The sequence below is a fragment of the Megalobrama amblycephala genome, linkage group LG13 (assembly GCF_018812025.1).
Source record: "Megalobrama amblycephala isolate DHTTF-2021 linkage group LG13, ASM1881202v1, whole genome shotgun sequence".
Taxonomy (NCBI): Eukaryota; Metazoa; Chordata; class Actinopteri; order Cypriniformes; family Xenocyprididae; genus Megalobrama; species Megalobrama amblycephala.
The window spans coordinates 15,952,918-15,974,883 of NC_063056.1; the positions used below are offsets into that span (position 1 = coordinate 15,952,918).

Here is a 21,966-nt window from a genome sequence, read left to right on the forward strand (position 1 = left end):
ACACATAGCCTACACAATATGGTACTTTAAAAACAAAATTCATATATAATATAATAAAATGGTGTGATGGGATATTTTATATAGTATATTAGATAGTATATTAATTTATAGCTTTGTTGTTAATGCTTTCCTAATGCTTAATCCACCCCTCCCAGGAAGAAATCTGTTACCAAATGTTCTGTTTTTGCAGTTAAATTGGTAAAAGATCACCTTATTGATATAAAATATGTTATTCTCAATTCTCTAAATGCAGACGACGTGATACCTGCTATTGCCTCTACCTGTAACCTTGGGTGTTTCAGTGGTGTTTCAAATCCTGATGTTTGCAAGTTGTCATTTAATATAAATGGCTAATAGCTGATTCTGACATGTATGAATAATTATTATAAATGATTATGAGCAAAGTATTCAATGAGGCAAGTAGGCATATTTATTTTTATAGATAAATATTTAATGCACTTGCAAGAAACATGGGCAAAATCCTCTCAAATTCATAGCAGAACATCTGTATTGGGGAAAAATTGGGTCAAATATTTAAAACAAATACTCTATAGTTTCTCTATAGTCAAAATTCAAATAAAATGCCATTATTTGTTATAAAAAATAAATACACTGACTGATCTATGAAACAAATAATTGCCTGCCATATGCCACTACCAAATTTTATATCATTATTTTCTCTTATAACACTTTTATTTTGCAATAGTGAAATGTATTTCAAATTATATATTACAAATATAATGAACAAATAAATCTCTTCAATTCATCAGGCTTTAAATTAATTTCTTAATTTTATCCACAGCTGGTAGCCTAAATGTGGTTGTTTTATGGAAATTTGGAAACTGAACACAAAAACTGGAACCACTAATGACATTTTAACAAATAGACAAATATTTTGAAGGGCAAAAATTATATTCCAGCAGTTTCAGAAAAGGCAGTAATCTCTGAATGTATGCATATTCCTTTAAAACTATATAGAACTTTAAATTGGATATCATCTGTAGAACTTTTGGTCAGATTTCAATGAATTTTGTGACTTGATTTCTTCATCCTGCATATGAACTTTGTAAGATACAGAATTAAGTTCTTGAACTGAAGCACTGGGATGTTTTTTGCAGCAGTGTTCTCGTATGGCTCTGAAAACAGCAGTGCCGGGTACAGCCAAAGTAGGGATCCCAGCCAGGAGAAAGATTATTACATAGACCCAAGATGGATATGGCTTCTTCTCTAGGGTTGGGAAATTTTCCTATAAATAAGAACAATATTATTTAATTAACTTCCAAATTAAGAGCTTTGCATATTACAGTTTCAGCTAATGTTAAATGTTTGATAAACTTGTAGTTCACCGATTCAGGATCCCAGGCGCTGTAGAAGATTTCCTTGGTGACGGTGGTGGAAAAGTAGAAGATGAAAATGGCTAACATGATGAGGGGACTAATGAATCTCCATGTGGCTTGCCAGAAGATGTTAGGCTTGTGTCCAATCATGAATATCAGGTCTTTATTGAACCTGTTCATAAACAAGAGATACCGTCATTATGTGGCTGATTTCAGTGAGCTTTATCTACACAATAAAGTCATAAACTGTGAAAACATTTGTGAATTGCTGATACTGTAAAACAATTTATCTTCTTTAACTCATTTATGTCGTATAACCAGTTCTCATTGTCTCTTTTAAGAAGTGCTGTAAAAGTTAAAAACCGTTTAACCGTTAGGCTCTGACCTACCTGTCTATCCCATAGACGTACACGACTCCAATCATCTCAGAAAAAGCAATGATGAGGAGAGGAATCGAGCCGGCAAAGCTGTCGAACAGGGCTAGCCAGTAGTTCCCTGAGCCCTGCACAAATATAAGCCCAACCAGGCAGCAGACCAAGCACGTCACCCCTGTCATCAACAATAGAGTGAGGATGAATGAATGTCTTACAGGTTTGGAACTACATGAGGGTGAGTTATTAATGACAGGATTTTCATTTTTGGGTGAACTAACCCTTTAACATTTATAGAACCTTTCCATTGCACAAAAGGTTCTTTATAGTGGAAAAAGGTTCTAAATGTTCGTCACACACACACACACACACACACACACACACACACACACACACACACAAAAAGGTTCTTTAAAGAACTGATCACATGAACCAAACGTGAGTCTACTTTATACCTGAAATGACCTCTTTGGGCCAGCTTTTGGGAAAGACCTTCAGGTCTTGCAGGGGAACCAGAACACCCTCAATGTTGCCAAACATGGAAGACAGGCCGAGGCAGAAGAGCATGATGAAGAACAGGACGGACCAGAGCGGAGACAGTGGCATCTTAGTGATGGCCTCAGTGAACACAATAAAGGCCAGACCTGTCCCTTCCACACCCTGTGAAAGTGTGAAAATTACTGGTTTATTTCAATCCCAAAATTATGTATTAAATCTTTGGATGAATAATGAAATTCATAATACAATTCTATCATTTTTTGGCATTAAAGTGTCCCTAACATTTTTTTTTTTTTTTTAGATATTACCTTTCATGTACTGTGTAATGTTTGTGAATGTAAAAGGTGCATGATAAATTTAGTTATTGTCTCCCAAAAGAAAGAACTGATTATGATTCCTTGTGGGCACCTTGTTGCGACCGCAAAGGGGTCACTTTCACGAAAGGGGCAGGGCCTCAAAAGTTTCGATCTCCATATAAGTAGCCTGTTTTATAAGTGCAGCGCTGCTTTGTGTACAGCGGTAATCAAGGAAACGCTATATCGCTGCTGTTCCACAAGCACCACCTACTGTTAGAGAGTGAATTTGCATTAAACTGTTTCATACACTGAGAAAAGAGGTGATGTTGCAACATATTACAAGAAAATGAAAGCGTTTTATTTATTTTTTTTTAACCTTGGATGCATGTAAAACTAAAACTTTTAAAATATTATAAAAGGGGCATGAATCGTTCACAGTAAGATCACTGTAATTTCATCATCTGTTATTCATGGTACTTTATATTTACAACATTAGAAGTTTGTATAACAATAATAATAATAATCTGTAGATGTTGTTCATTACTGTTAACAAAAAAGGTATTTTGATGTTAATGAGTAAAATTAAACATTGTATACACATTTCATTTATTAGAGGTATCAATATTTCACCATATTAGTCATATTAGTCTTGGAAGTATTTGATATTGGAGTAAATAAAGTGGCATCACCCATCCCTATACTGTACCTCACTGAGGAAGCTGTTTAGATCGCAGGTCTTAAGGGCGAGGCCGCTGATGATGTCAGGGTTTGTAGTGTTAAGGCCCTGGAGAACCTCTAGATAGTTGCTCTGATTGATGTTTCCCTCTGGCAGGTCAAATGTGTTCAGAAGTGTCAAGATGTTCCTGCATTATAGAGATAAGATGAGTGCTAAATACATTAAAACACTTTACAATAAGGTTTAAAATTTTAACAAAAGTTAATGCATTAGGCGATGTAACAACATTTATTAATCTTGGTGTTAGTTAAAGGTGCTACAGAGGATCTTTTCGTCGACTGAGAAACCAAAGACTGTTAGTGAGTTTTTGAAATGAGCGCATGCGTAAGAACAGCCCCCTTCCTTCACAGCTCATTTCGAGGGAACGCCTCCCAAAACTCGTGCACGAGTATTGGAACACGAGTGTTTACCACCGGCATTCGCTGTGTCGTGTTAGTGGATTCATTATGTCGGACTCACCGCAGGTAACTCATAATCTGCAGTTGTTACTCCTGTCTCCTGACAAAAACATTGCATGCGGCGCCTGTAGAGTGTGGAAAGTTACTGGAGCGCGCAGCCGCGCTCGTCTCTCACAAGGAACGTCATGGCAGTGACTGACAAGCCAGAGGGCCAATCGTTTACGCGATGATCACGTAAACGATTGGCTGATGTTTTTAAGGCCCTACCTCATGCACAGTTGATGTATATTAATATTATTCCTTTCAGTGCACCTAATAAATAGTCTTTTATCAGTTAGTAAAGACAGTTTCAAGCAATATTGCAAAAATGTATAAAACAAAACATCCTCTTTAGCACCTTTAATTAACTAATATTTCATGTTAAATATAAGATATTAGTACATGTATGAATAACATAAACCAAGCTTAACTAATGCTGTAAAAGTGGTATTTAGTTAGTTTATATCAGGGTCATTACTACAGTTTGGTGGATTTTATGTCCCCATAAAACAATACTGCATATTTTACATAAAATGTTATTCATGCCTCATAGTTTTCCATGCATAGAAATATCCCATTAACAAAAAAAACAAAAAAAAAAAAACATAATGATTAGTAATATAAAAATAATAAATTAGCCATTCTGAGTATTAGTATATACATTTACTTATTCTCTTTGACATAAAATAGAATTTATTGTGATATTTTTTGAATGAATGTGGTTGATCTGACTGTGCACTAATGTGACCGCGCAATAATTACGATTTGTACGATAAGCGGAGTGTGTAATGAGTGGATTGTGTAATAATGTGAATCGTGCAAAATGAGTAGTGTGTAATGCGAGGTGTGTGCAATAATGTGGATTGTGCAATATGAGAATGTGCAATAATGTTTTATGGTTACAGTGTATTTTTATTTATTTTTTTAATATATGAAATGTATTTGTCCATGTATTGGCCCTTTGTGACCCCCAGCCCCTGGGACAAAGGATGGAAATTAGCCTTCGGCTACAATCCGGTGTGTTTACATTCATGTACAATCATGTCTGTCCATTAACACACACTGTCCCTATCAAATAAATAAATAAAATAAAATAAATAAAATGCGTAAAACCACTAAATAAGTTTGTCTCTAAAACTCCAATCCACTCTGTTACTTTGGTCCTACTAGCCCTTTAAAAAGTTAAGCATATGCCCTACATCACATGACCTGTTAGAAGTGACATCATATCCTAGGAGGGAAAGCAAAGCAACTCCAAGAACAAAGTAAGGGTGCGTTTCAATCAGCAACTATTGCCCTGGCATACATAGTATAGCGTTTTTAGTCTTTTCCACGGATCCGTGTGAACGGGGATTGTTTTGACAACATTGTTGCCTGTACTTCAAACTTTTACAAAATGCAAAGGAAAAACTTTTCAGTTTTTGGTACATTGTTGTCATGTAAATGAACCCTAAGTAATAAACATTTCTCTCTTTTCCTCATTTTTAGAAGACTTACCTAATAGTGTAAAACATAGCATGTCCACCCTGTTGTGTTAATTTATACTGGACATGAAAATGTTTCTTTAATTTTTAAAATAGATTTTATATATCTATTAAAAATGTTAGTCTTCAGCTAGCATGTTGTTCTTCCCTAGCTAGTAACAGGCTTCATAAGCTTAAAATCTCCACCCTGTTACATATCGCATTGTAAAAATGTCATGTAACAGGATGGATAAATCCCCTATACCACATATGAAATATTTGGTCAGAATTATTAGGTTATACTTGAGCTTGATGCCTGCAGCTTGACCAGTGTGTTTTCTGATAGACACATTTTCTTCCTCTGATAAGATAAACTGAATTTAAAAAATTCAAAATCCACTAAAATGTTTTAATGACCCATTAGTTAGTTCATATTCACATTAGTTTATTGCATTAACTATGTTATAAAAAAATAAAAATTAAAAATTAAAAAAACAATGCCAAGAGATACTAAAATAATCTTCTGATATTATGCCCCTTCGTGATAACAACAAATGAGTCACTGAAGTGAGTGTCTTTACACTTATCAGATTCTGTGGAATTATTATGAATCACTTTTTCCCCAAACAGAAGGTCAGATGATAATGTTATGACACTAATAAACACTTACCCATCCAAACAGTCATCAAATCTCTCTGTAGCTCTGAAACCAATGATGGTGTAGATGACAGTGGCTGCGTAGATTGAGGTAAAGGCATTAATGATGGAGATGATTACTGCATCTTGCTCACAGTTATTGCTGATGGAAAGAGAGAATAATTATTAGATTGTTAATCATTAAGGTTGTGGCTCAAAAGTTTACTTTAAGAATAAACCTCCCATAGACAAATATGTTAATTTACACCACAATGAATAGCTTTATTCTACAAAAAAAGAATTATTTTTTTTTTTACATGTATTTAGTCACAGAAAAACGCTAAAACAAAGAACTTACTGCACAGAGTTATAGCTGGAGAAGGAGATGAGACCTCCAAAAGCTAGAGAAAACGAATAAAACACTTGTGCACCTGCATCCAACCATGTGGTGGGGTTTGCTAACTCATTTATCTGCAAACAAGCACATAATAAAAAAAAAAAAAAAAAATAATAATAATGTGGTAAAACTTTTTATATGTTATGAAAGTAAATCTCTTTTGACTTTGGCACTCACATCTGGAGTGAAGAGGAACTTGATGCCATCAACGGATCCTTTCAGAGTCAGTCCTCTGATCAGGAAGATCGTAAGAACTAAGTACGGCAATGTAGACGTCACATAAACAGCCTATGAGGAGAAGAAATAAAATCTGATGATAAATACTTTGGCTATGGTACAGTGAGTTCAAACTTTAAATTGTGTGGCTCTTGATTAAGAGATAAACACTTTGGACATTCTGGAATTATAAACCTTTTTATTGCAACAGCTGAAACAAAACCATCTGCTTAATTGTTCACAAGAGTTGTAAAGCTATAAAACTGTTCTGTGTTGAAGGTCCTTACGATACATCACAATGATCTTTATTGTTTATTTCAACATTGCTTTATAGCATTCTCATGATATAAAAAGGTATAACCTTTGACAACTGTATTGATTACTGTTTTACGGGTAAACCTGTCTTACTTCAGCACTAATGATTGTAGATTAAATATAAAATATATACTTAAAATGTAATATATACTTGAAGCATCCCTGAGAGTTAACATTTCAGTAATTTAACATCACATTCGCATGTTAAAATATTTAATCTTTTTAAATGTTGATTATATTATATTATATTATATTATAAATAGGGCTGCATGAATATACTGTAGTGCTTATTATCATTATTATATAACTAATTATAAAAATGAATATACAAATATTACTGTTATAAATTACAATTGTCCATTAAAATTTAAAAAAAATATAAATATTTGATAATTATATGACTAATATTTGTCAGTTTTTTGTTGTTGTTGTTGTGTTTTTGTTTCTTGTGTTTCATTGCAGTTTAGTTCTTGATTTAACATTATTAGTTACCATAGTTACTCATTAGCATCACCTGTGTCTAGTTTAGTTGCTTTTGTATATCCTCTGTATATAAAGCTACATTTTATTTGTTCCTTGTTGGTTATTGTCTTTGGTTATAGAGTGTATGGCTTAGTTATTCTCCTATGAATCTCCTTGTTCATTAAAGGCTATTTGTATTTGTTAACCAAGTTGTGCGTGTTGGAAAGCCACACTACAGAACGTGACAATATTTCGTCCCCTTGGAATTATAAGGTTCTATCTGACATTTTTTGTCAAAATTAAGTTATTCACACATTCTTATTCTGTGACAACTTATTTACATTATGTGATTTTTTTAAAGTTGTGTACATTTTATGACTGTTTTTAGGTTCTATCTACAAAGTTGAATGGAATCCAAATACTTTGAAGCTCAATATCTCAAAACCGCTCAGAATGCAGACAGAACCTTATAATTCCAAGGGGACGATTTAGTAACAATACTAATATTTATGTCTTATTCTTTACTTTCAAACATTCAAATATTTGAGCATTTATTTTGCCGCGAATACTGGTGACATGCAGTAAACTTATATCCACAAAAAATTGCGTGAATATGCAAATAAAGTGAACCTATGAAAAACATTATGAATGTGTTTTTAAAAGTGCTACTATGGACATTACCTTCAAGGTTCGAGGACTGCATTGTTGGCAAGACTAAATTCAAAGTGAGAAGAGTTCATCCGTGGATTATGAAATCTTTGAGCTTTTATTTTGGCAGAATACTGGTGATATGCTGTAAATTTTTATCCACAGACATGCGGAAAATAAACCTAGCGCATATTAAGGGTACGTTTACACAACAACAATGTATTAAAAATGGAAAAGTTTTTCTTTTGTGTTTTTCGCTTACAGACTACAACGTTGTCAAAATGATCCCCGTTCACATGGTTCCGCGAAAACAATTTAAAAAGCTGTATTGTGCATGCCAGGCCAGTAGTTGGCGATGTCACTTTGTAGAAAAACACTATATGCCTACAATATAGACTGAACACACATAACATTACCGTTTTCATAAATTTGCATTTTTGTAGTTTACACGAAGACAATAACAATAAGTATTGTTTTGCAAAGACTTGCATTTTGAGGTTTTCAGGCCACCAAAACGATGTTTTCATGTAAATGAAAAGCCAAAACACATTTTTAGTTGAAACCGATGTCATGTAAACAGCCCCTGAGTTCCTAAAATGCGAAATTAACTCACTGCGCAGAGATGGAGTTCGTGAGTCACAGCGTTTACTGAGAACTGAGGTTCTCCGATGCTGAAAACACTGTACGCTTATTTTAACATTTGAGTTAATTATTGGCCTTTCATCAACTCACAAACCCCCTGCAGTTCCTTTACAAACACACATTTGGGAAACCCTGGAATAACAGATTAATAAAAACTATGGACGTGCCGCCATTCTGAAAAACAGTGAACTCTGATTCAGTGTGTAAAATACTCAGTGCTGTTATTCGAGCAGCTCTACCTTTCCAGTGGTTTCGATTCCACGGATGCAGCAGACGTACAGCACTCCCCAGGCTGAGATCAGACAGAGGATCATCCACCATTGCAGACCTCCTGTTTCATCTATGGCTGGAGACGTGTTAAGAGTCTTACGATACCAGAAATAATCCACAGGTGAGCTCTTCTCACACTCGGAAATGAATCCTGCAAAAAAAAAAAGAACAGTCATTAAATTTTGAACAAAATAGCACTTTTAGTTTCTCCTCAGGATGTTCACATACCCGTCCTGTTTTCATTGATGGGACAATGGCTCCAAGGCAGAGGGTCCTGGAAGGAGTTGAAGAAGTACCACATGACCCATGCTATGATGGTATTATAGTACAGACTGACCAGAAAGGACACACACATAGACGCAATACCTGTGAAACAGAACACGTTGTTAGCTTGTACACAGGAACTAACATGCAGTTGTATAAAGTATTTGAGTAATAGTTACTGTACTAAAGTATCTTTTTGGCTATACTTTGTATCAAGGATATTATCAACCTCTCTTTGACTAAATTTTTTAATTAGTATATTCTTTACTATAACACATTTTTAATGATTAATGCAATTACACATTACGTTTTGCATGACACCTAACTTTTTGTCCTTACTCCACCAAACCAAGACTACTTTGGTAGTCGTGAATTGCAGGTGTCTTATATCGTTTAAGAGGCTGTTGTGTTTATTGCTATCTTGAGGTGTTCAGTTTTATTTCGACTTTAGAAAATAAACATGATTGCTCTCTTCACAAATGAACTGATTCTTATTATTCACTGACATGTCTCTAGGAGTAGTGCATCTTTGAGCCTACATTCAGTATGAGTAAAATACTTAAGCACTGTTAAGATCAGATACTCTACCTTAGGAAAAAAAAAAAAAAAACATTACTGGTGTGCTTCTTGAGACAAAACAACGACACTGATATATATTTTAATAAGATATGTCAGAGCAAGTTTAAAACAGCTCAAACATGCATTTCAGTCTGGGACTAGACTTAAAGGTGCTAAAGAGGATGTTTTGTTTTATACATTTTTGCAATATTACTTGAAACTGTCTTTACTAACTGATAAAAGACTATTAGGTGCACTGAAAGGAATAATATTAATATACATCATCTGTGCACGAGGTAGGGCCTTAAAAACATCAGCCAATCGTTTACGTGATCATCGCGTAAACGATTGGCCCTCTGGCTTGTCAATCACTGCCATGACGTTCCTTGTGCGAGATGTGCGTGGCTGCGCGCTCCAGTAACTTTCCACACTCCACAGGCGCCGCATGCAGTGTTTTTGTCAGGAGACAGGAGTAACAACTGCAGATTATGAGTTACCTGCGGTGAGTCCGACATAATGAATCCACTAACACGACACAGCGAATGCCGGTGGTAAACACTCGTGTTCCAATACTCGTGCACGAGTTTTGGGAGGCGTTCCCTCGAAATGAGCTGTGAAGGAGGGGGGCTGTTCTTACGCATGCGCTCATTTCAAAAACTCACTAACAGTCTTTGGTTTCTCAGTCGACGAAAAGATCCTCTTTAGCACCTTTAAGATGGGGGGTAAGACTTTGACTCAAGTGGCATCGAAATTGGTAACATGTAACTTGTAACGGAATAATTTTCACTGTAAGGTTTCTGTACTTTTACTCAAGTATGGTTTTCAGGTATTCTTTATACCTCTAGTAAGATTTTTAAATATTTTATTTGATCAAAATACACTAATCAAGGACAGTAATTTGTGAAATATTATTTCAATTTAGAATAATTATTTTCTATTTTAAAATATTACAAATTTAAATCATAAATCTATCTATCTATACAATTTTTTATTATATTAAATGCTATAGGCTACTTCATATTTTGCTCACCAACTCCAAGCATGTAGGGGTTAATAGTTCTCCACACCCCCATGCTGCCTTTCCTTAGCCGCTGACCGATGGCAAACTCCAGATGAAGAAGAGGGATTCCCTCAAAAACCAGCAGGATTAAGAAGGGAATCATGAAGGCCCCTGAAAGAAAAAGTCTTTTATTTCATTAAGCATGTCATTGATCTAGAGGTTTTGTGCTTTTTCTGCTACAAATGTGTCACAATCGCAAATACAAACTAATCTCTTATCATTTCTTATATATATATATATATATATATATATATATATATATATATATATATATATATATATATATATATATATATATATATATAAAAGAAAGTCTTCTCCTCTCTGGACCACTGTGGTTTTTCAGTAGCCTTAAAGTCGGCACAACGGAAAAATTGATCCCTATTGCGAAACAGCTTCTCGAACATGAAAAAATCTAGGGCAGGACTTGAAAATACTGTAATATTCCATAAAACATAAGAACTGAGCATTTTGATTTCATGGTGACTTTAATTTGCAAATTGTAATTAAGACTGCCTTAGATCTTATAAATTCATAGGCTATGTTAAACATAATATATAATTACTCATTCTGTTGTAAATTTCCATTAAGGCCTTTTTTTTTTTATACTTAAAGGAGCAAAGTCATTTCCAGAACAGATGCCATTGTCAGCCATTTTCACCGTAGTTGAGTTAATGGTTGGCTGCGACGCTGTGACCCTTGGAGGTTTTCTCACTTGAAGTGATCTTACCGTTCTGTCTAGTTAACCTTGAGCTGAGGTATGTAATAAAAAAGTTACATTTATTGCACTTAGGAAACCAGTGGAAACTAATATGACACTTTAAGAGCCTAAGTTTTGATAGCATCTCATAAAAGAAAATCCATTACACAAATTTATTCCAGAGTAATCATACTTTATAGCCATATCAAAGAACAAAGTCACTATAGTTATTGTAACTATACTGTAAAACAATAATAAATTAATGCTGGATCAAACAGATAAAGAAGCTTTCAGAATCTTAATTTGTTTAGTTTTGAAGCAATAACTTTAATTAACTTCAAAGTATATATTAGAAGCTCTAGTAATCATTGTACACTTTAATTAATCTTATAATTACTCTATAATTAATATAAATACATTTCTATGTTATTTTTTAACATAAACTTTTTAAAACTAGCCATTTTTCATTCTTTACAATACTTCACACACCAAATGTCTCATATTTTGTCTCTGGCGTGCTTTTTATTGACACTGTTCTGGTAAACAAGACCACTAACTTTTGAAAAAACTGTTGGTTGTGGTGAATGCCACAAGTGAGGAACATAGTTTGTGTAAAAGTTGTAAGTTGCCTAATTTTCACAGCAAATTTTGAAGTGGTTTTTGCTTATTTTAGTCATTTGTATTTTTCATTTTTTATGATGTATTTTCATATAGTTTAAGACTGAAAGTCTGGGTCTGGGACAAGGATAAAACAATAAAATTTGCTTATAAAAGCCATTTGAAAAGTTGGGACTGTTAAAGAAAACTAAATGACGAAAGTATGCCAAATGGTTCCCAGGACATTTTTAATGTGAGGTTCATATAATAAAACAAAAAGAACAAAGTTGAAATCTGCTAGTTTTAACTGTATACTATAGCTGGGTATGGAAGTTTTTTATATGCATTTTCAACTGATGCTTTTACAGTTGTGGTAATATACAGTTTCAGTAGGAAATGCAAATAGATGTTGAAGGGAGTCCAAGCTGATTTTGTATGCCTTATTAAGATTATTACCTCCTACAAAATATATTATAACAATATTTATTATTATTATATTTTATTCTGTTCTTTTGAGATGGCAATAATTAATTTTAGTTAGAACAGACAAAACAAAACTGTAAAAACCAATTATTAATATAAATGATTTTTTCTACTACTATGGAAACCTTAAAACATACTTTTCTTACTCTCACTAGTTTAATTCCATCACAGGAGAATTATACTTTTTTTTCCCATTGTTTTTCTTAACTCGATAAATTAAATTGATCTAGAACATTTAACTCAACCCATTTTCCCATAACGTTGTATGGGTGCGAGAGCTGGACACCAAGAAAGGCCGATAACAGGAAAATTGATGGATTCGAAATGTGGTGCTGGAAACTGTTACAAATACCATGCAGCCACAGGAAAGCAAATATAGAAGTACTGGATCGCATAAAACCAAAAAGCTAAAATCACTACTTGCTTTAGCCAGGTTATATGCTTGCAAACTCGCTCAAGAAGTCAGTAACATCGGGAGAAGGGGACGGCAATGAACTCACTGGCTCGACACCATTAAAACAGATACCAATATGAACATAAATCCTGGAGATAGCATGAAGAATGAGAAATGGTTAGAGCACAGATCCACCCTACTCAGAAAGGAAGCACTCACCTCCTCCATGACTCTGACACAAGTATGGAAAGCGCCAGACGTTGCCCAAACCCACACAGAAGCCCACGCAGGTCAGCATATACTGGGCTTTGTTGTCCCACTTGGGTCTGTCTCCAGCCTCTTCCACCTCCAGCCGTTCCAGCTCATCGTGGCTCAGAATCCGGTCCTCCAGGCCTGGGTTAGGCAACTTCAGCTTCATGATCTCCTCGGCTCCCTGCAGGTTAGCAGTGGGTATCTGTGGGTGAATCTCTGATGGTGTGGACTGCAGGGAGCTGTGCAGAGATAAGGACTCTCTGAGTGGATGGACTGAGTATATGTAGTGAACTTTGGCATCATCCCACCAGGCCAGTGAGTCACGGTGTGTCTTGAAGATGGGGAAAATGTCCCGTCAGCCGAATACAAGGGCTGTGACCGAGAATCTGCGCGTGCATGGCAATAATTAATGTCTTATCAAAGATTGAGAATCTGATGACCTGCACATCCACTCCGTGCACATGTCGCTTCATACCCATTCTTGTGGTTAATAACTAAAGATAATGATCTTTATGACACGGAGATAAGTCAGTACCCTTCAGTGTCAAAGATCCTTAACAGTCCCAACATCGCACAACGAGTAGAAAAAGTCACATTACAGAGAATATATTTAGATCTTTTTCAATGAGTCATTCAAAGCAGATCACTTGAAACTAAAACTTGATAATGGATGATGTTTTTGTGATTATTTCCTGTGATTCACGGGACATGAGAAAAACACGTGTGTTAGTGCGGGACTGCGGTTTGTGTTTATCAGCAACCTTCAAATCACTTTTTTTCTTACTTGTGTATATAGAAATGAAGGAGGGATGACAACTTCTGTTTGTTTGTGCTGAATTTGGCAGAAAAATGTTATACCACTGATGTTTATACTGATTTTCATCAAGGTCTTTAATGTGTACAGGGCAAAACTAAAGCATATATGCTTCAAAACCTTCCCTGTTGGTGGTTTACTGCAAAGAGTGAAGGACACACACACACACACAAAACATTCCACACACAAGTCCATAAAATAGGATCCAATGTATACTGTGTTACTAAGACGGTAAGTTCTGTATTGTATTGTGTTTTCATAAACTTAACAGATAATGCCCTGCCGGAAAATGTCCAGTTCTTCTACAGATAAATATGTTTGTATGGATTTTTATCATTATCTGGAAGTTTTGACATTGTTGTTGTATGACTGGGATCAGTTGTATCAACATTGTCTGATGATTTGATCTTTTTACCCGCAGTTGAAGAGAATAGTGACAGACAGGGAAACCCCAAATACCTTCTGCAAGAGCAAAGGTGTTGTTTTTAGGAGCTTTTATCAAATATTTGCTAAAGACATTGCTTGAGTGAAGATTAAGCATTACTGTAATGCAAATAATCAATTATCTGCTGTAGATAAGTTACCAACTAGATATAAAGTGATAAGAAACAAACTTTATGAACAGATTATGAATAACACAGCATCTCAGATTGTCTCGGATATAAACACACACACATCCACACGCACACTGCTCTATATATAAAATATTAAAACTTGTTTTCACTAATGAATTGCTTGTGTTTTCTAATTAATTATTCATTATACTATATTTATATTTACATACATTTGTGCTTTCAATTTACTTTTTTATTTGAATGATGCAGTTTATTTCATATACTTACAAAATTACAGTAGTCCATATTCATAAAGTCTTGTACGTTTATAAATCCGCTGCAGTTAAATTGGATAAGATAATCATAGGCCTACTACAATATTTGAGAGAGAGAAACATCAAAAAAAAAAAAAAGTTTTCATTTTTTTTCTGTTCGTTTACACTGCCACCTAGCGTTAGTTGTTGGCGGCATCACAATAACCACTGGACACTGCTGAGCAGTGGTCAATTAGTTTAAATCTGATTCGCGCCACATACTCCTCCCAAATACGTCAGAATACGGAAGTTGGGGAGCCTCGCCTCACATCACGAGCAACAAGACTTGAGCAATGGGATACTTAAACAATAATTCATATTTGAAGAAAAGAGCTTTGGATTGGACATTTCGGTGCCGGTTAACATCATTGCAAGTGGCCTTTTTTTATCAATATTATATGAAATAAAATGCCACTTATAGGGATAGTTCACCCAAAGATGACAATTCTGTCATCATTTAGGCCTACCCACCCTCAAGTGGTTCCAAACCTGTATGAATTTCTTTCTTCTGTTTAACACAAAAGAAGATATTTTGTAGAATATGGGTAACCGAACAGTTGATGGGGCCCCATTGACTTGCACAGTATGGAAAAAAAAAAAAAAAAAAAATACTATGGAAGTCAATGGGGCCCATCAACTGTTTGGTTACAGACATTCTTCAAAATATCTTCTTTTGTGTTCAACAGAAGAAAGAAATTCATACAGGTTTGGAACAACTTTAATTTTAATTTTGGGGTGAACTCTCTTTTTAAGTGTACCTAGAAAAAAAAAAGAAACTTTCTTTTACTTTCACTTAAAAAGTACAGTTTGTAATAATATCAAATTAAACGTTTTGCTTTAAAGTTTACGAATATGGTAGGCTATACATTTGATATATAGTTTACCAAATGCTTGGCAGTGCATTCGACAGCATGGCTACAGTTTAAACAGATTTCAAAGACAATAGAAGTAATTATGAAATGCATACTACATTTAATTTAATTGTAAATAACATAATTGTTTAAAAAAAAAATTACATTCAGTTTGTACGTTTTCACAAGGGGAAAAAACAATAAATGGACGATTAATTTAGCATAAAAGCGCCGTGTTGTGATATAAACTCCACCTCTAGGTGTCGCCAAAACTCCGGCTCTTTCACTCATACCTTCACTGTTGTGACTGGAGGGAGTCCCCCAGTCCCGCTCACGTACTGCATCGCTGTAGACATCAGACAGGCTGTAGATGTCCCGTCCCGTCTGCAGCAGTCTGCCTCAGCACCTTGCCTGCCCGACATGCCCTTGGATATTACCGGCCCTTCTCTTGCTATAAACTACTGCAGAAATATAGAAACCACTAAACACTAGCAGAGGACATCGGAGTAGGACGGAGTGTACCTGGATTTTTGACACTTTTACACTGCGACTGATCTGAAGGATTTTTAGTCGGTATACTTTTTTGTTGTTGTACCGACTTTTACCAAATCGACTTGTATGGATGTATCATGGCTACGTTTGCATGCAGGGTGCAGTTCTTAGATGATACTGATCCATTTAATAGCACAAATTTTCCGGAGCCGACCAGACCCCCTCATTTCACATTCAGAGAGGATATTCCGCTCATCAATCAGATCGCTGGAGTTCACAGACTTCTGAAAGCACCACACAAGGTATGACACCCCTAAAGCAAACATAGTTTTATTCACTCTCTTTACATGACTGTTTATTAGATGTATTTACACCTATTTCTGATGCACTGCAATAATGTTATTGCAGTAATTCTGTAGGGCATCATGCAGTTATATGGCAAGCCTTTTTAACATTTATTCCCTAAAACTTATAACTAGCAGCGTCTTTATTTATGGCTTTTTAATTAAAAGGAAATGCTCTAATGGTAACTAGAATGTCAGTTTTTTATTAGATACTAGTACTTGTTCTTTAGTTACTTGCAACTATTAAAATATTCATTAGACAGTACACTATAACAAATAGCATTCTAGTAGACTGGTATAATATAACTATTAAGTGGCTATTCTTAGTATTAATTTGTAAAACAAAAATTGTAACTAGTTAGATAAGAAATGTTACTAGTAGCAATTTAAGTAGATACAAGTGTTTACTAATTTATTAGTGTTAATAAATACGTACAAGTCTATTATATGAGTACTTGGAATGGACACTATTAACTATTAAAATAATTACATGTAACTAAAAATACTAATACTTAATGACTAGTTACTAGTAAAACTGGTATTTGAAGTCTGAATTGAAGAGTTGATATTTAAATTGTGGTTTAAATATCAACTATTCAATTCAGACTTCAAATACCAGTTTCAATTTAAAAATCATTGACAAAAACAGCAAATAGTTATCAAAACTAAATGATAGTTACTTGTCACTACTGTAATAATGACTAAAAAGTATTAATGACTAATCTAAAGAGATGCTAGTCACTGTTGGGTTAGCTAGTACACTGTCAAAAGTGGTAACCTGCAATTGTTACATTAAAGAGCTCTTTTTTTGTTGGTATAAATCTATGTATTTTTGTTGATTCGGTGATGTTAAATACTCATGTTGGCTTAAATATTAATTTAGTTAATTTAGATGTTTTCATTTTTCTTCAGTGTAATTGAAAATATACAAAAAATAGATACAAGTGAATGTAAAAGATTTAATGTTAAAATGACTTGCCATAGCATTTATGCAGTGCAAAGGCACTGTTAGGGAGAAGTGATATGATGTCAGGATACTTCAGTGCGTCTTACTCCGCACTGCACCAAGGTGGTGTCCTGTGCACCCAGGGGGTTGTTTGTTATTGTCAGTGCTTCTAAAACACATCTTTTCAGGCTGGAATAGTTAGTTATGCTGGTCTATTTAGCAAAACTATATAGCTGCATTGTTTATAAGCCGTCATGAGTAATCAATTTTCCGATGTCATAATAGGAATGACAGGTAGCTGGCGTTGATGTCGTGGATATTCACATCCTGTCTCTTCTCACAGCCTGTAATAAACCTCACCTCTAAATTACCCAGCTCTCCTTCATTACAGGCATGACCCAAAACAATCAAGGTTCTTCTCCAACTGTATAAGATATAATTGTTGTCTTAAACTTGCTTCATTTCCACCACATAAACAGTGTTATCCCTTAAGCAGGTTTTAGAAGCGCTGTTATTGTGGTCTTAGAGGAATGCACAGCAGCTGAGGGCCATACTTGGGTGGACTGAATGCTCGAGCATGCCATGTCTATATACTCAGGAATCTTCAGCTGTCATTAGCACTGCCAGTGATGAACGTTCAGATAAAAAGGGTCCTCCAAGGGGCCAAACCTTCCTATTGTTTGTATAGGAACATTATTGTTCTCTTGTGTACTCAGAGTTAGACTGTGGTTTCCAAACAGGTGAGCGTCAACTATGTTTTCCCATTTGTTGGTTTGCGAATGTTCACAAGATAAAAGTCAGTGTGACTCACCCACTACCAGTCATCAATGGACCTTTTAGAGCACATATGCTTCATTATGAGTGGACCATTTCTGTGATTTGAAGTACTAACCTTTCCAAAACAAACATGCATGGAAGTATTTCTGCGACTCACACTCAATCCCAATCATTAAGACGGTTCCTTAAGCCACTTTTTATAAATGACGAAACATTTCCAACAGATGGATAAACAAGTCCAGGTGCTCATTAGTTATTTGACTTTTGTTTTATAATTAGAATTTTGTACTGCTTCATACAAATGACCCTAATGACTGAATGTCTTCATAGACATATTTTCAGTAAAACATCTTGAACTGTTGATTCTGTAGTCCAAATATGGGACAAAATTCATAAAGAATTAAATCATTTGATCTTTCTAAGCTCTATTAAGGGATGAATACTGAACAAAACATCACAACATACTATATTATAACTTGAACAAAACATCAAGTTATAATATAGGCCTAGTATGTTTATAATTCAAATACACTCTCAAAAATAAAGGTTATTTATTAGCATTTATGGTTCCATGAAGAATCTTTAACATCCATGGAACCTTTCCATTGCACAGAAGGCTCTTAGTTTTTTTTTTTAGATTATTAAAATGTTCTTCACACAAAGAAAAGATGGTTGGTTCTTTCAAGAACTGTTTACTGAAAGCTTCTTTGGGGAACCCAGTATGGTTCTTTTAATGCATCACTAGCCACGTTTCCATTACAGATTTGTGTAAAACTTTTGCAATATTTTCGAAATCAATTAAAAATTATTGCGAAATGACGGCGTTTCCATTAACCGATGTTATGCGACTAAAACGTCTTTTTTCCTCTTGTGATAAGTCATTCCAAAAATCATGGCAACGGATGTTGGTAGGTTTCCATATATCCCACCCACTGCACTAGCCATTAGTTTTAATCAAAGGAGACGTAGGCATGTTATCCAAACATTTATGGCAAGGAAAGCTCCTTATACTTGGCCACATGTTTCACAATTTCAATTTAAAGGGTAAAGGAAACGCAGCTACTGTGAGAGAACTTTTTTTTTGAACGTTTATTTTTAAGAGTGTATATATGCCAAGCATTGGTGTCCCAGAGAGAAATAAGCAGTCTTAAGGTGCTGCCATATTATTTACCATTGTTTGGCGAATTTTCACATGCAAAAATCAAGTAATTTTCAAGATTTCCCCAGGCAGATTTTGCAACACGTTCCATTTAGTCATGTGGATTTGCTGTGTTGACCAATGTGCTGTGCTTCTTATATCGCTACACTATTAAAGGGTTAGTTCACCCAAAAATGAAAATTTTGTCATTTATTACTTACCCTCATGCCGTTCCACACCCGTAAGACCTTCGTTAATCTTCAGAACACAAATTAAGATATTTTAGTTGAAATCCGATGGCTCGTGAGGCCTCCAGAGGGAGCAATGACACTTCCTCTCTCAAGATCCATTAATGTACTAAAAACATGTTTAAATCGGTTCATGTGAGTACAGTGGTTCAATATTAATATTATAAAGCGAAGAGAATTTTTTGGTGCGCCAAAAAAACCCCAAAATAACGACTTATTTAGTGATGACCAATTTCAAAACATAGATTCGGAGCGTTATGAATCAGCGTATCGAATCATGATTCAGATCGCGTGTCAAACTGCCAACGGCTGAAATCACGTGACTTTGGCGCTCCGAACAGCAGATTCGATACGCTGATTCATTTATGCTCCGATGCTTCCTGAAGCAGTGTTTTGAAATCGGCCATCACTATATAAGTCGTTATTTATTTTATTTTTTTTGCCGCACCAAAAATATTCTCGTCACTTTATAATATTAATATTGAGCCACTGTACTCACATGAACTGATTTAAATATGTTTTTAGTACCTTTATGGATCTTGAGAGAGGAAATGTCATTGCTCTCTATAGAGCCCTCACGGAGCCATCAGATTTCAACTAAAATAACTTAATTTGTGTTCCGAAGATGAACGAAGGTCTTACAGGTGTGGAACGGCATGAGGGTGAGTAATAAATGACAGAATTTTCATTTTTGGGTGAACTAACCCTTTAACAATTGGATTTTGGCCTTAAGAGACCGCACCTTCAATCAGACACTAAAGTCGATAACGTTTTAGCAATCATATTTTCATAATTTGTGTCAGAAGTACAGATCTAAACATGTATATTCAAAATTGGAGTTCATACCTGTATTTTGAAAGAAAACATGTTCAATCGTGTAAGATCCGGTTCACTTCTGAAGGCACCAGATCTGAAGGATTCTTTTCCAGTAAACAGCATCCATTGGAACTTTAAATTCAGAAGTCAGCACTATTTTTCTGGTGCCCAGTGCAGAGTGTAGCCTAATGTTATGTTTGTTTCAGGCATTTGCCATATATTTCAAATATGATATGAATGACAAATATATTTGATTCAGTACAGTAGGCTGTTGGGGTTGCCAGTGCACCACAATGCACTAATCCAATCTAAGAAAGCAACACTATTGTAATTAAAATGCAGACTATGGGCCAAATTTGTTCACAACCTTTTTCCAAAGTAAGATCAATGTAGTTATGATTCATACAAGTAATCTCAGTATTTCCATTATGATTTCTAAGTTACTTTTATCCAGCAAAGGAATGAATCCTCAGGAGTTTTCCCTGGTGCATCAGATGGTCCCAGGCCAGCAAATTTTTCAACTTTCCTCCACACAGTTTTCAGTTTAAAATTGTTAGCAGATTAACAACATGAGATTAAACTCTTATTGAATATCAGGATTTAAACTCTTATTGAATATACTGTTTGTTTTCCCAGATTTATTGCAATTAAGCAATCAGTATAAGGAACCCCAGAGATAAAATAAAGCATCAGTGAAGTAAAGAGCTGCATGGTGACCAGTGAGATCGAGAAAGTCAGAAACAGAGAAAGAGAGAGAGACACTGAGGAAAGGGGATGTGATGAGCTGGCATGCTATTTAACATCAGCCTGCAAATGAGCCAGTTGGATTCGTTCAGTTGAACACAGTCCATCTTTGTCTTGATTGTCATTTTCATTTACAGTAAAGAGCAACAGAGTGACATGTTTTATTATGTGTCCAGGGTGTCATACAAAGCTGTCGTAACTTATGTTGTTAATCAAAAAGTGCATTAGTAGAGTATTTTATAGTTATCAAACAATTCCATCAAGAATTTGGAACTTGTTTATAAAATGCCTAGGACATATTTGTCTGTTCATACTTGAATAACATGAAGACTAATTATAATATTTATATGTAAGATATACAGACATGTTCTTAGCAGCATTATAAATTGTTTATTCCGGGTGCAGTGAGAAACATGAACCATATGGTGTGACACTGTCGTTGGTTTTGATTAGTTGGAGTCACTTTGTAGTGAAGAATTTTTAAAGGCACAATATGTAATTTTTCGCCGCTAGAGGTCGCCTATTCAAAACAAAGGCGTAGCTTGATGAATCATCACCTCATCTTCACCTCACAGCCGGTGGAAAAGAATCCGATTTGATTCGGGCAGAAATCATGTTCATGGATGAGATTATTAACGTTACTGTAGTATGAATGCAGCGCATGGAGCGATTGTTAATGAGAGACATACGGCTCGAAAACAGCGGAACTTTTATTATGCCGCAGCTTCTGCTTCTTCCTGTCAAGCGTATGTGGGGTGACGCAGCGCTGTTTATCATATTAGATATAATTTTCAACACACTCAAATGTGTTATAACATATGCGTTCGCTTGGCGGCTGCTGAGACACTTGTTGCACACTGCAGTAAGCTACATCGATATTGGAATATATCATATTA

General features: G+C 35.1%; 2 protein-coding genes across 6 annotated transcripts in view; one reads left to right on the forward strand and one right to left on the reverse strand.

Moving 5' to 3' along the window:
• Positions 1 to 446: 446 nt before the first annotated feature.
• On the reverse strand, positions 447 to 13,297 carry slc6a19b (solute carrier family 6 member 19b). The gene is made up of 12 exons (XM_048153903.1): positions 13,000 to 13,297; positions 10,577 to 10,717; positions 8,953 to 9,090; positions 8,694 to 8,875; positions 6,349 to 6,459; positions 6,133 to 6,245; positions 5,809 to 5,937; positions 3,209 to 3,365; positions 2,164 to 2,368; positions 1,727 to 1,886; positions 1,347 to 1,509; positions 447 to 1,246 (listed from the first exon to the last, which is right to left on the reverse strand). The coding sequence occupies exons 1-12, from the start codon at positions 13,196 to 13,198 to the stop codon at positions 995 to 997; spliced, it is 1,950 nt and encodes a 649-aa protein (XP_048009860.1). The 5' UTR covers positions 13,199 to 13,297; the 3' UTR covers positions 447 to 994.
• Positions 13,298 to 15,450: 2,153 nt separating this feature from the next.
• fhod3b (formin homology 2 domain containing 3b) overlaps positions 15,451 to 21,966 on the forward strand; it is a 227,573-nt gene continuing 221,057 nt past the window's right edge. For 2 of the 5 annotated variants that reach the window (XM_048152877.1, XM_048152878.1), the window contains exon 1: positions 15,452 to 16,359. In XM_048152877.1, the coding sequence (XP_048008834.1) occupies positions 16,195 to 16,359 (165 nt within the window). In that variant the 5' untranslated portion in view covers positions 15,452 to 16,194. Of the gene's footprint in view, positions 16,360 to 21,966 lie in introns of all 5 variants that reach the window. The other 3 variants (XM_048152875.1, XM_048152876.1, XM_048152879.1) reach the window with 3 other exon arrangements.

Excerpts from the sequence above, each read along its gene's own strand:
- slc6a19b (XM_048153903.1), bottom strand. The coding sequence starts at position 13,198 with ATGAAGCTGAAGTTGCCTAACCCAGGCCTGGAGGACCGGATTCTGAGC. Across the intron at positions 2,369-3,208 it reads TAAACAGCTTCCTCAGTGAG|GGTGTGGAAGGGACAGGTCT; the intron begins GTACAGTATAGG and ends ACACTTTCACAG. Across the intron at positions 1,510-1,726 it reads TACGTCTATGGGATAGACAG|GTTCAATAAAGACCTGATAT; the intron begins GTAGGTCAGAGC and ends GTTTATGAACAG.